At 33.6% G+C, this 15465-nt stretch overlaps 1 protein-coding gene across 4 annotated transcripts in view; it reads left to right on the forward strand.

The window, feature by feature from the left end:
* Nucleotides 1-5928: 5928 nt before the first annotated feature.
* LOC118180039 (VIP36-like protein) overlaps nucleotides 5929-15465 on the forward strand; it is a 57951-nt gene continuing 48414 nt past the window's right edge. For 2 of the 4 annotated variants that reach the window (XM_085817260.1, XM_085817259.1), the window contains exon 1: nucleotides 5929-6106. In XM_085817260.1, coding sequence (XP_085673386.1) covers nucleotides 5995-6106 — 112 coding nt within the window. In that variant the 5' untranslated portion in view covers nucleotides 5929-5994. The remainder of the gene's footprint in view (nucleotides 6107-15465) is intronic. The other 2 variants (XM_085817257.1, XM_085817258.1) reach the window with 1 other exon arrangement.

The following is a 15465-nucleotide window of genomic DNA, read 5'->3' on the forward strand; positions in this document are numbered from 1 at the left end:
CCTGTAGCTTCCTTTCCTTTTCCACAAGTTCCCGTTTATTTTGCCCTGATTCTTTTAATAATGTAAAGAAATGCTTTTTTCCATTGCTTTTGGATCTGATTTCTTTACAACTTGGGAAATCAGGCTGAAAATATGCTTCTAGTACATAATTATAATTACTCTCTTGGTAAATATATCAGAGTACGTGGAATGAATCATATGCTTGATGCTATCTAACCGGCTGTTGCTTAGTCTCTAGGTTGGACATTTAATGTTCCTTAAAGCTTAAATATATACTGCAGCAAGAGATTCTCGATATGGCTGATGAAGAAAGTACCATGAAGATAATCACTAAAGCCATGAGGATAATCACTAAAAAGACTAGCGTATCAAGCTGAGCATTATCATGCCACAAGACAACATCATGAAATAGTCAAAGATAGGACAAGTGACGGAGGAAGCGAACACTACCTATCTACCATAGCGATTAATTGGTATAGCACCGCGTCCCCCTTATCTAGAGCATCACAAGATGGTATGGGTCAGGGTGAGGGGCTACACGACCCCCTCACACAAGTCCCGATTTAAAATAATGCGAATATTTGTAGAGCTTATCCATTACAATCTTGTGGTAAATACCATATGTAACAGTATTATATGTACAAACATTTTCACATGAATTTGTTTTGGCTTCGATAACCATCCGTTTGTATAAAGCCGTTTCTTTTTGAAAAATTATGAGAGTGTTGGACTGAATATTATTCGTTCTTTCTTGTTTCAATCGTCTTCTCAGCGCGCGGCACTTCAAGGCTATGACCCTTGGGGTCTGTTGTATGCGTAGCTTCCTTTTTCATCAATGCAGCTTGTTAATTTGTTTATTAGTACTTTTACGGGGAGGTGTTCCTCACATCTTTCTTGTAGAGAAGTCATAGGATCATCCATAAAATGCTCTGTGTCTGCTGTGGATCTTATATTATTTAGGCATTTGTGGAATGTGAAAAGTCGTAATTTTATTATTCTTGTAAATGCTCGAATCTTTCTTCCTGGGGAGTAATATCTTTTGATAAAAGTTGTAGTTATAGTTCTATCGATTTTGTAGGTGATGTATTTATGTTCCTATAAGCTAGTTTCTTCGACCACTGTCCAATCTTGCCTAAGTGTGGCTGCGGGTGATGTAGCCAATGTAAGGTCTGGCCAACCTTGTGCATACATATTATCAAACATTGGAAGAGCATCTTCTGTATTAATTAGAGTTAAGTTATTTGCAGAGAGAAAGTCTTCAAGGTTATGACCCTTGGGTCTGTGTTGGCATATCTACAATTTATATTACGGGTGTTGAAGTCACCTGTAAGAGAATGTTAGCTATTTGTACTGCTTTAGCAAACTGACCATGAATATTGTAGCTGCATTTATTTTTGATGTGGGTGGGAAGTGTATTGAGTTGAGAATAATCATAAGATTATGTGTTTCTAATAGGACAGCAATATAGTTTCTTTCTAATGAAATGATATTAGATGACCAGTCTGAGTTGGTGCAAATAAGATGGCTCGTGGAGGGACTTCTTTGTTCTCCTTTTGAAAGACATTCCATTTAAATGGGAAGTCTATGACTTTGCCATTCCGCGTGTTCTTGAATAAATATGAAATCTATGTCTTGTTCCGCGGCGTAGGCTACTGCATGCGCAGTTGCAGCTTTCGCCTTCTGAAAATTTATTTATAGGCAGTTAATTGCCTGAGAACGATGTCGTTAAGTAACACTGATATTAGTACATTTACTGACTTGATGTTCTCTCTGGAATGAGAGATCTGACGTTTGGAAATGGTGAATAGTATTCAATGATACTGCGGACATAGAGTACTCTCCGCTGGTATTCTGGACATTCGTTGTAGTAGGCAGGATGCTTGAAATCGTACTTTGCTCCATATCGGAGGTTTGTGTCACCGCAGTTAATACATTTTGCCTGATCGCTTCTACATTCTCGGATACTGTGAGGCCTTGTGCAATAGGCACAATATGGCTTTGTGCTTTGACATTTATCCTGTGTTTGTCCAAATTGTTGACATCTGTAGCATCTCTTGATTCCAAAATATTCTGTGTCAAAGATAGGACAGCATACGTTTTATGATTGTACTGATCCCTAGTTGTACCGTGAGAGTGTTGTGAACGCCTAAGAGGGCTATTAGGAAACGGAATAGCGCGCCAGACCATTACGTTCTGCGTGGCAGCCGTTTGGCATTCATCAGTGAAAGATTAATGTGCTAGGCGGCCAGCTGTCTTCAGATAGGTCTGCGTGGGTACCATGTAAAATGAGATTTACATATTACTAAAAATAATTAGATTATATTGTACGCCATGCGAAGTTGATTTCAATGAAAGCTACTAGCGGCCAGCCTAAACTGAGAGTGCTGAATGTAGGAGAAAGTGCGGACGTTTCTCAGATACAGTTATATCATTTGTAACAGATAAATTTAAAAAATTAAACAATGAAATATCATTTATTTTTGAGAAAGAAGACTAATTGAAAAAGGAAGCTTAAGGAATGATTGTTGCACCCCAAAATTTCTGTTTAAAAGTTAAGTCTTATTAAACATTTGATGAACAATCGGAAATGAAAGATAACATTTTTGGGGAAACTGCAAATCTCAATAACCGCAACTGTACGTATGGAGCTTTCTGCTAGTACCTCCTGCACAGACGTATTGGCAGAACATTGAAGTCTCTCTCTTCAGCAGGGAATTGCCAACAGCCAGACCGTCATATGCTTAGACAGTGGCAAGACAGTTTCTGTCCGCTTTGTGTCTATTATCGGTTTTTTTTGTGTGTATAAGTTCTAAGATTTTCATTATAAATATTCTTATTAGTTACGTGTGCATTTAATATTATGATAAATTTGATTTTCAAGGCAGATCCGCACTTATTAGTGCCTCAAGTTCTGCTAAATGATGAAAATAATAATAAATGTCGTGTCGCTACATTATGTACAGAACACAGACCAGAATTATCAAGACTTACGAAAAAAATGTTTTCCATTGCAGAGCAAATAACCGTATGCATATTTCACAAGTGCACATTTCTGTAGCCACCGAGGGAGTGGCTTCTAGGATGGACCAATGAACATCCAGTAATATTTCTGTCATGTCACATGACCCTTCGCGTGCTTTAAGATTTAAGCAAGATGGTTGAAAATATTTTGCCACGCAATTTTCTGTACAAAATAATTAAACCATCGTCGATTTCTTCTGAAAATTTTCACTGCCGAGTTAGATCAAATCTAAGCAATTGTGAAGATTTCACTACTTGGTTGAAAGCATTTGAAATAAATAAAAATCCATTTTGGACACTCCGCAAAAATATCCATGTGAAATATTACTTAATAAGTGGTAAATAAGATGAGGAAAGAAATATGTAATTAACATCTGAGCTCAAATGCTATCTTTACATAAAACTGTGCATATGAGAAAAATATTTACACCAATTATATATGTAAATAGAAGTCAGCACTTTTTATTGCAGTCTATATGAAAAAGATGTTTTATAATAATAGCCAATGCAGAATTTTATTCAAAGTGAACTTTACTAATTTGCATTCGTATGCATTTTTAGTGTGTTAAATTTCACATACAATAATTGCTCACTGTTAAATATACTGTCTACACAAATACTCAACAGAATGAATTTATCTTATTCACAACGAATATATTCAATTTATTAACATATAACTTTTAATGTTAACAATGGATATAATCAGGTTATACATAATATGTATTCTGAAACTTACACTTTAAAAATCAGAAGAATGTAAGCACTGAAATAAGAAAACACTAGATTCATTGTAACACTTCCAGTCCTTCTCAGCTCAATTAAAAAAAAAAAAAAATGCATTTGAATTCTATTAATCCACAGGTGTTAGTAAATGCATAATATTCGAGGCTCATTGTACTTGAGTCATTTTCGTGACGTAAAGAGCGATAATATGTCGTGAACATCAATCCAAATATTAATGCGTGATAAAAATCGCGACAGTGAAATGTCAGCGATTAATTATACTTGTAAAATGAAAGCACAACGAGATTTTCTACTATTACGCCATACATTTATAACTTTGAAACAAATGCAAATTGAAACGGAAACAACATACGCTCACTTGTAGGAAGATTTGGCGTCACAAGAGCAATAGAAGCTCATTGAACCATTTTCGAAACTCCTCCCTCAGTGACTATGCTGATGTGCACTTGTGAAATATGTTAACCGTATTCTATATGACCATATGCACATTTTATGTATTCAATACATTTCTTAAAATATATTTTCACTTATTTCAAGATTTTTTCGGAAGAAAAATAGTAAATGCCAATGAATATTCAAGTTTACAGTTTAGTTGGAATCCTTAATTATTTTATTAAAGAAATAACAGAGATTCTTACACAGCAGTAAATTAAATACTGCAATGCATTTCTGCCTTCTCGTGATCACTTACACTGTAGACGCCGGGAATGGAAAAGATTAGCTGTCTTCAAAGGACTAGAACCATCGTTTCTACCTTGGCCCGTTCTGGCGTGGCAGAGTCTGTACGGCTACTGTCAAGTCTGGATTCGGGGTGCGTGATCGCTAGATGTCTACATAAAATCTGGTCGTATGTGCTAATCATGTATGAGTGGCCGTGTGCCGATCGGTTTGGCCTGCGCCTAACGAACTGTCTTCTCGTAGAAATGACAATCTTATATAAGGGACACACTTACGCGAAGGCAGGTGTGCACTGCAGTACCATATCTGAAGTAACTTGTATAACTAGGGTACTGATTTTAAGACAATCCGAAACACAGATTTTTGGATTTTAATGAAAAGTATTCCATCTCATAGAATCTTTTAAATATTTGAAATAGAATACTGAGCTAAACTTTTTTAAATGGTAATAACCGCAAAGGTATACCCATACTTTTGTTCACAGTTTGGTTACAGAGCTGTTGTTACCACTGTCTAATTTTCAGATAGTGCGACGGTAATCATAACTATACATGCACGATTCGAACTGATTTACTTACAAAATAGAGTAGATAAGTGGCTCTGTGCAGAATATCGGTTTAGATTGTTATTTTTGTCGATTACATTCGCGAAACTAGAGACAGCTTTGTGCCTATGTATGAAAAAGCAGAAGTTTGAAAAGACCATTGTAAGATTGTAATCTAAGGTAAGTTTATCCGACCCTCTTTCTTTTAAGATATTTTTGGACATGTAAGTGTTTTGGCAAAAGCCGACCAAGATTGTGCTGTCTATTATTAGACCGTATTTATACTCCCTTGACTTTGCCACAAAACTATGTTACCCAATTTTTCTGCATGCTTTCAATTAACTCACCGGAATATGTGACGTTAATGTAATTTTTATCAATGCATTTCTGCAGGTGATAGATTTTACAGAGCCTGGAAAAAAGTATATAAAAAAAATCATAGTAAGTGAAAATGAAAGTGTGGCCCAATAAATCAGTGTGAATCCGAATCTCGCAAGTATCTAAACCTACACTCCGAAATCAAGACAGTACATGGCTATACAAGGGCAAAGTATCAGACTTTTCTGCATGCGGAATTAAACATTCTCCTGGTTACATCGCATGTTAACACACTGCTACACATACTCATTACACTATACATTTTATAATATGCATCGTATTGATCCGCTGAAGCAACAGTTCACTATCAAGTTTCCATATAAATCTCCTCCAATTCATATTATATATGTATTAGCATATTATTATTTATGCATATTAAAATGGCATACTTTTATTTAATTTTGTATTTAATAATTCGATATTAAAAGCATCATCCCGCAAAAATTAAGAAACTAGAAGTGAAAGATTACGAAGATCATGTTGTGGCAACGGTTATTTTCTACGCGGCAACCAGCTGTGTATACATAGGATCAGAACCACGTGTATATCGTATTAAGACGTGATTTCACTTTTAATTCCTCCCATGTGGCAAACGCTTCGTTTTTCATAACCGGCGAAAGAAATCGAAAATGTTGTTCATTCCCAAGTTTTCTGCCGTAATCTTTGTCTTTATTTTTTACTTTCTAACATCAGATGCTGTTGTCGTCAAAAGAGAAAACTCTCTAATGGGACCTTATGAAGGTAATTTATGGAAATATTTATTGTTATTCAGCGAAATTTTTTTTTATATTTCTTACTTAAGCCTGTTACCATTCGTATACTATCTTCTGTTACAAGTCACAATTTCATCAAAAAAATATTCGCTCTAAATTTTAACTTGTAGTATTATATAAGTTTTTTAACAGGGCCAGTGCTCAGACTTGACGATTTGTTGGGGGGAAAAAAGAAAGAAGAGAAAAAAAAAAAAAAAAAAAAAAAAAAAACTGTTCTCATTATGCATGCACCCCAAGCAATGGTACTTAAGGTGATATAGTTTCGAAGGATTCCACTTACGTAAAATATCTAAAAGTACTATTTAATTTAATGAGACGAATAATTTCCTACCTAAATATTTTCAAAATTTTTGTGTTTGTTTCCGCAAGTTGTGAATTTTACTTTCGTTAATTTATAGAAAGATTTAACTAATGCCTAGAAATTAATCGTAAACTGTGTTTCGATAATGAATATTAATTTTTATAACATTTAAATTCCTTAAAATTTGATGCCATTTTAATTTTTGATTTTATTTTATTATGCAGCTGACAATTAATTTTGTAAAAGTTACCGATCTTCTAAGGTGCATCACTTGAAGAGTCTATATATATGTTATTTATAAGTGATACTGTTATGACACTGCATTTTAGAATTTCCAGAAAATAAATTTTATAGCCATATTTCGTATTAAACGTATTCTCAGAGTCGTACCAGATATTTTTTCATCTGAGGTAAAGAGTTAAATGCGCGCTCCTGAATACAATCAAATTAGCTATATCTCTAGACATCTATATTTATCAATGGTAACTGCGTAAATCCTAATATGATAACTTATGTAATATTTTTGTTGAAGTTTTATATATTCAGAAAAATGATATATGTAATGATTTATGACCTTTTAATTGAAAACATTTAAATATACATATTAATAAATAGTAAGGAATATTTAAAGTAATATAATTAACATAAAAAATATTGCATTAATTGTTAAACCTCTTCTTAATATATTATTTCTTGTTTTTAACGGGAAAAAAATCGACAATAATTTTTCATAATCCACCTGATTAATTAATTGAAGTTATATAAAAAGATAAGCCATGCTTGAATTCCTTTTTTTCTTCGCAAGAGAAGTTTTGGATAATTTTGTGTATTAAATTTGTTAAAGCTTTTTTCATAGTACACTAGTAACTGTGGACCGTAAAAGTATTCTTAACGCGGTTTCTGTATTAAGATGCAATTAAACTAAACTGTTTTTTTTAATTATCTTTAAAAGATTTAATCTATTAGTAAACAGAATACATATAGTAGCTTGATTTATGGAACGTTTATTTCATTTGAATATTTCAAGTTCTAAGCATTAACTGCTGCTCTTTTTAAAATATCTGAATCCATTGATGTTGCGTTGAATCTACCTGAATATTATTGCACTCAGTCGTTCTCGCCGTTAAGTTAAATCTGACTCCATTCTATAACACTTGAAAAGAAATATTTTAAATAAACAATTATATTTCTTGCTTAAGAAAGCCAAACTTTATTTTCTTACACACTTAAGGAAATCAAAATATTATTTTCTTCTTTCTTACTGTTGCCAAACTTCAAAAACAAAACTATCTAAAAAGGAACACGACGGCTGTTGAATATCGTTAACAAATATAAATCATGGAGCTCACAATAATTGAGTTTAAACATAAATGTTAGAAATTGGAATTCTAAACTTTCACATTCCTCAAAAACATTTTCATTCATTTTCTGTAAAGAAAATGACAATAATCCCATTATATTTTATTTACTTAATTCAATATGTTTGATCTGCCTAAGGAGAAGGTCTGCAGGATTCTCCTGCAGGATTTTCCAAGGAGAACTGGCTAGTGTTTACGTTATACGAAGGAAAACCGTGAAAACACCCATTCAGACAAAATTCATTCGCGAGGATTCGAACCCTCCATTAAAGGTTAAGCCCTCTTAAAGCATGCAGACTTATGTACAAGTTTTTGATTGCAAGGCTATAATTACTTAGTCTGTTTCTTGCAGTATCAAATTTCATAAATATTACATACTTAATATTACTGTCTGACCACGTATTCCAGATTTATGTAAACATCCGGTTTGTAGCGGAAGTGGGCATATCTATCGGTGATGTTGGGGGTGAGTGCAATAGCCCGGTTAGATTTAAATGATGATAGCGTGATAGACCATTTCACGTTCTATCTTTCGAGTGCTGCGCAACAGAAAATTTTTGACTGCGCTTTATACATTTTAAGCTGATGTACCATGAAATTTTAAAATTATAGAATTAAATTAAAATGCATAGAAACATCAGATCTTGACATTTCAAAGAAAAACCATTAAAAGAACTGTAATAGTAAACTATTTGTCTTAATACAATTCATCATCAGTTTATAAATATTTTGATAGATAATATTAATTTAATAATATAATTTAATAGATAACAATTAATAGTAATTTAGATAATGCATCTTAGTTAATTTTTAATATTTTCAAACATTGAATGAAAAACTTTTATCTGTTAAATATTCTTTAAATAAAAAATATAAATTACATTGTTAGTTCTAAATTATATTTATTAATATAATGAAATGATCTATAAATAAAATAAAGCAATTTAATGAAAAGAGGTTGCATACAAATTATTTTAGTTTTAATTAGACATGCCATACCTTTTTCTCCCTTTACATTTTTGGCTGCGTAACTGGAATGGTCAGTCTTCCTAATTGTGATTCTTCATCACAAACTTTAATCACGTTATACACTAATTTCTTAAAATCGCAGCGGAAAGGTTTATTTCTAGAGCTTTCTGGAACACTAGAACTCATCGTAAAAATGATGATTTGAAAGTAAAAGAAGGCCAGTAACAGCGATGCTCAACGATTGTAAGAAAAAGCACTAAATGACCCCCGACCTCCGAGAGGAAAAAATACTCGCGCTCTTAACCCACACCCTGTGATACTTCTTAAACAATTTGAAGTAAACTTCAATGATGGAACACAGCAATAACTTTTATTTTACACTAAAAAAAAAAAAAAAAAAAAAAGGCGACATACAAACAAGAGAAGAAAAGGTATAAAAACTTATTAAAAAAAATAACTACATGCTTCGTGCGAGAAAATGCATGCGGCTCTCGAGCCTGCGTTTCAATATTACCAGTAATATGTACATTATTTATTATTCATCTATTTCAAATGCACGAGATGTTAATAACGATATTAAAGCTGTGACAACCGCTACGATCTCCGAGAGGGAAAAATACCCACGCTTTTCACCCACATCCCTTCAATTAAACTGACCCAACTTGGCTCTCAGCCAAACTGCTGTCGCTAGTGTGGTTAGACAGTAAAACTGTATTTGCATGTATTAATTAGAACCTATTGTAATCATTTATTACTTGATACCTCGCGTTAGAGTTTTTTTTTTTTTTTTTCCTTCCAATGGCGAGCCCTCAGCCGATTCAACTTGGCCACTCCTAAGACCAGAAGTGGTGGTCACTTTATTATGCAGGCACCTAAATAAATGAGCCACCTTCACCTCCTATGAAGGGACGAACAGTTACAACCATGCCTGGGCGAAACAATCCGAACGAACCTGGGTTCTTTGGTATCGCAGTTGGCTCCCCCAACCACCATACCGTCTGGGCTGCCTTGTCTTAGTTTGATACAGAATAATTTGAGGTAGTAGTAATGGGCTGAAAATTATACAAAGTACTGATGAATAATTTTCTTCCTCAGTTTAAATGTTAAATCATTTTACGTACTTAATAAATAATTATATTTTCTTATTTGATATGGCTAATTGATTTAAAAACGCACCAGAGTGTTATCTGCCTAAGAGAAAGAATACTTCCTTTACTGGGAGGGCTATTTAAGGGACTTTGCTCTGTATTTATGTCATATGGTAAAAAATATGGCAATGTTCATTCAAACTGCCCATTCGCTGGTGCCTGAAACCGATTCGAATAATCAATGATCTTCAATTAAAAAAAAACTCCACTTAGCCACATGTTGGCGGACAAATAATTCTGTTATTCCCTCATAGCTTTAGCTACACACCGAATACAGAAGATGTTTACACATTTTTAAAGCGATTTCCATAAACAAATATAAAAAAGCTAATGTTTCGGAATAAAAATTTCTGGCAATAGCTTATTATTTGAAATGTGAAATACCGCCTGCTATTTTTAAATTTATTCTTCTTTCGAAATATCGCATATAGACAAACTGTGTGTTGAAGGATATGCTTTTGTGCTTTCCAGAGAAAAATATTCCTATTCGTAATTTATTTGCCGTATTTCAAATTTCTAAGTGCAAAATAAGCAATATTATTAATCGGAAAGGGAAAACAACTAGTCATTGCTTCTACATGGAAAGAAGACTCCAAACGAATACCCCCCCCCCAAAAAAAAGGGACAGTGCTATATCTCCCGTTCTACTGGGCCGATTGACAAAATTCAAACTGCGTTTTTCATGTCTCGAAAGCGCGATTTAGGATATATATTAGATTTATATAAAGCACTAATCTAACATAGGTATTTTGATACAAAATCGGACTTTTTCTGAAATAACATACCAATTTTTTTACATATCTCGATTCTACGACTCAAATTATGCCAGAATACCAAGTTTTGTAAAAATCTTACGAGTAGTTTTTAAAATATTAGCTCTCAAAATTTTAGCTCCTCAATGTTAATTGAATTTGGCAAATATTTATTAATCTCTCTTTTTTTATTAAACTTTTTTGATTTTTTCTCTCACATTTCGAAATTTAGGTTCATTCCAAATAAAATTTACCCATTTTTTGTGTTTTATTTTTTAAATTTCTATTTTTAAATAATTTTTATAAATTTTTCGAAAAAAATTTTGAATTATAACCTATAAAATTTTTACCATAATCTTAAAGTAGGTGTATTTTTAAGCATATCTGCAAAAAATTAGACTTTTTTATTCAAAATTGTCTAAGATATACACGAATTTACATATTTTCGAGTTTTGAAATTTGGCATCTTTTTTTTTTTTTTTTTGAGCGATAATAACGCCAAATGTGGTCTATGGATTTTTGTTACAGTGAATTGCCACAGCTATTTTTAACCTTAAAATTCAAGTAAAATTTTACGAAGAATTAATTATATAATATTTTTCCCTCAATGATGCGTAATAAATATTTATTAATACTATACGAAAAGCTATTCTTTTTAAATAAAAAGGATATTATAACATTATATAACAGCAATTCAATTATTGGCGCCGTACCTTTCATGTTACTCCCGAATGGCAAGTTACATGATTTTTAATGAGTATTCGGGTTTTGCTAGTAACTTCACTTGGAAATCGCGCTTAAACTAGGTTAGTTGGTCATTTGAACATAGAAAGAACATGGGAGCTATTTGATTAAGATGCTTTCATAGAGAACCTTTGTAAAGAGAACCTAGAAAACCAACCATGCAGCCTGGGTTAGACTTCGCAACAAACAATTAGTATTTAACAATCTTCAAATGCTAGGCAACTGGTGAGGCTCCAATTAAATCTCCAATTTAATATTTTATTTGTAAATATTTAAAATATTGTTGTATTCTTAGACACAAAAAGCAGAATTTAAGTTTTGTTAACTCGTTAGTAAACTACCAAGCCATAGTGCAAATGAATATTCAATTTCTTTCTAATTGTATTCACTTAATATTCTTGGAATATGAGCTAAAGAAGGAACGTTCTCGGAAGATTAAAGAAGTGTTTAAATCCAGTGATATTAGGTTTGTCTTACAAGCTCAGGATCAAAACGATTCTGCAATTGCCCGAGCAGTTGACTTGCAAATGGCTGTGAATTAAGCAGATGACTTTTAATCTTACGTTTTCAGTCAGAAAACATATTCCAAATGTTTTGTATTGCATCTTTTTATTATTCAATAACCAGTCGGAGAACCGCTTGTGTTCCGAAAATAAGTATGTGTACTCAATGGTCCTGCATGTTCTTCAAATTTGTGTTCTTGTGATTTTTTTTTCTTTCCCCAAAACTAAAGTTGTCTCTCAAAGGAAAGTTTTTTACATTGAAGAGACAAAAGGAGTATGACATCTACTTTTAGAGGCATGTCAAAAACGGATCTCTACAAGCCTTCTCTTCCATTACATGTTGTGCAGTCAGACAAAAAGTTGCATCAGCGTAAATTCTATAATCTATTTTTATAACACTCTGATTATTTTATTAACATACAATGAATATATACTAAATCTTGTACTTCAGCTTAAGTAATTTGGAATTTTTGACGGAATTGTTGTCGGAACTAGGACTTAGAAGATAAGTCAAATTAAATATTTCGATAACCCAATAAATTCAAGGTCGAAGTTTCAATACTTTATTTTATGAGGGAGGGGAAATGTTTTCAGTTTTGGTCCATTATCCTAAGTATATTTGCTTCGATTCTTTATTTTTCCATAAAAGCGAAAATTTTACGCATGGTATACATATAACGCATAGCTTCAAATTAAAATTTAATAATATACAGAGAGGTTATAATTAAAGTTCCACATTGAAACGGTCATAAAAGGAACACTACTGGATCAAATGTTATCAACTTGGTAATCGTGTAAAGGATTACTTGGTGTGTTACTGGATCAACTTGGTAATCGTGTAAAGGAGGTCATGGGAATTTATTTTTCGCGAAAAAAAGGAAGTTCGAAACCTCACCACCAGGGGGGAACTGGCGCTGTATGCAATATTGTTAAACGAAATATGGGTCGGAATATAACTTGACCTTTTGTTACACGGGTTTAATATGTTGTATACCCTTAAGAAACTTTGAAGTAGGAAAATTACCATTTAAAGGCGTTAAATTCGATAAAAGTCGAGTGCGCGATCCGTGTAAGTGAGAAATTCGTCCGTGAAAAACCACGAATTAGCGATTAGAAAATGTGAGATCGCAAATCACTCGCACAAGTGCGTACAATCTGGAAATTGTTTTCTTACAGATCGCTAATTTGTAATTTTTGAAGCCTGAATTCGGCGCTAGCACATGAAGATACTGATTCAAAACGCTTTTAATCGATTTGGGCCAAAGAAACCCTCATGTTATCTATCTAGTTCCATTGCATTCTCCTAATGCATTCCATTGCATAGCAGTCATTCCACACCGTTTAGTGTTGAATGACAGCTAGTTTTATAATTGAACCATTTTTCTCTGAAGAGCACTCGACAGCTGGACCACTGTGATTGCAGCTCACTTAGAGTCAATGTTAAAATGTTTCGTGATACATGAACTGCAGTACCGTGGCATTTTAGATACTACGGATTTTTATGCCCCACCTCACGTGTGTCACACAGTTACTTAGGCAACATTTCACGAATGAACGTCTTATAAGCCAACACTTCCCCTCTTCCCACCAGACCTCAACCTCTGTGACTTTTGGCTATGGGGTTATCTCAAAAGCACTGTTTATGGTGATAATCTAAACAATTTGGCAGAAATGAAAAATGTGATACACTGACATGTCCGTAACATTCCTCCTGATATGCTAAGAGCTGCTGTTGAGAATGCAGTAACAGAATTTAACTTACTTTCGGAAAATGCTGGACGCTACATTGAACATTCTTTGTAAAACTTTTCGGAAAATATTAAACACATTTTAAACAGATGTTTTCGTGTCTTCATTTAACAATATTGTATACAGCGCCATTTTCCCCCTGGGGGTGAGTTTTTGAACTCTTTTATTTTTCCGCGGAAAATAAATTCCCATGACCTCCTTTACACGATTCCCAAGTGTGATAACATTTGGTCCGGTAGTTTTCCTTTAATGACCATTTCAAAGTGGAACTTTAATTATAACCATCATGTAAATTAAACTTTAAAAGTTTGACAGTTTGGTTCAAGTCCCATCTTTTATATTAATCCTCTTGGAAAGAATGTTTTAAGAAGTTAATTTTTCTCTCGCGTTATAGATTGTATAAAAAAACATGATCTTTAATATGATTTAGATTGTTTCAGCCGATATAAGAATCGGGTCACTCGGTGGTACAGAATAAACCCTGCTGGACTGTTTTATTTCTTCGTCATTTAGCAAAAATCTTTTAATTAAAATATTTATCCTTTGGACTTCGCTTTAAACTTTATTTATAGTAAAAATGACTAGAAAATGAAAAGCTGTCTTCAGCTGAAACGCAATTCATGTAATTGATATTTTAAAAAATTGACAAGAATGCAAAATTTATGGAAGTCTAGCAATCGAAAAATCTTAATTTTCTTATGTGAGCACTGAAAATAACTGTAGAAGGAAAGAAGATTACGGAGAAAAGTAAGCAAAAATTTGTAGGGAAAATTTGGCTGTCAGATATACCAATATGTTTCAAAAAGTTGGACGCTTTTGAATATACTTTCAGGATACTTCAAAGAATTTAGGCGTTCAAAGAGAAAACACTTGGACGTGTACACCAGCAAATACCATCAATTGAGCTTGTGTTAACAGAAAAGACAAAAACGATATCATTGCAGATTAAAGTGAGGAGCGACTGGTTTTAGACTACATGGTTGTATAAATTTAAATTACGTTATAGAACATATCGTATCATAAATGGAGAATCCCATGATTTTCTCAGTCGAATTATTTGAAGATTCAGGAGTTTATCCAGTATTGTATGTGTATGTCACCTAAAGGCGTTTTTTCCCCTCCTGGTGAAACAGCGGCCGAGTGGTAAAGTCGCTGAACACCGGTAGTTCGGTCCGAGGTTCGAATCCCGCGAACGGGCTGGCTGCATGGGCGTTTTCGTGGTTTTCCCCATGTGTAACGTGTATGCGAGCCAGTTACCCTTAGAAAGTCCTCCACGAAGGCATCCCTCCCCTTAGGCAGATAGCCCTATTGTGCTTTGTCAAAATTAAATAAATCAAAACGTCTTGATGAAACCAGTCTTTCCTTTCATCTCATACCTTCAAAATGTTTAGCCTCTAAAGACTGATAAAGGCTCTGACGAAATACTTCGTGAAGAACTTTCTAAGGGAAACCAGTTGTCATATACGGCCCAAGGCCCAAGGCGTTTTGCTTCCGGAGTACCTTTGCAAATAAATGCAATAACCTCCACAACTTCGTTAAGAAAATATTGAATAATTAAGATTAAGCATAGCTAAAGTGAGGAGTGAAAACCGTTACGGTACATATGAGAAAATCCACGAAAACGCCCAAGCAACCAGCCCGTTTACCGGGATTCGAACCCCGGAGTGAACTACCAGTGTTCAGCGACTTTACCGCTCAGCCGTTTGTGGGCCTTTATGAAATGGAAGGCGATAACTTTATTCAAAATGATTGTCAGAAATATCAAGATTATTTCGAAAAGTTGGATGCTTTTTAATATACTTG

The sequence above is a fragment of the Stegodyphus dumicola genome, chromosome 5 (genome assembly GCF_044657685.1).
Source record: "Stegodyphus dumicola isolate Sdum_Otavi_A_Nest chromosome 5, ASM4465768v1".
Lineage (NCBI taxonomy): Eukaryota > Metazoa > Arthropoda > Arachnida > Araneae > Eresidae > Stegodyphus > Stegodyphus dumicola.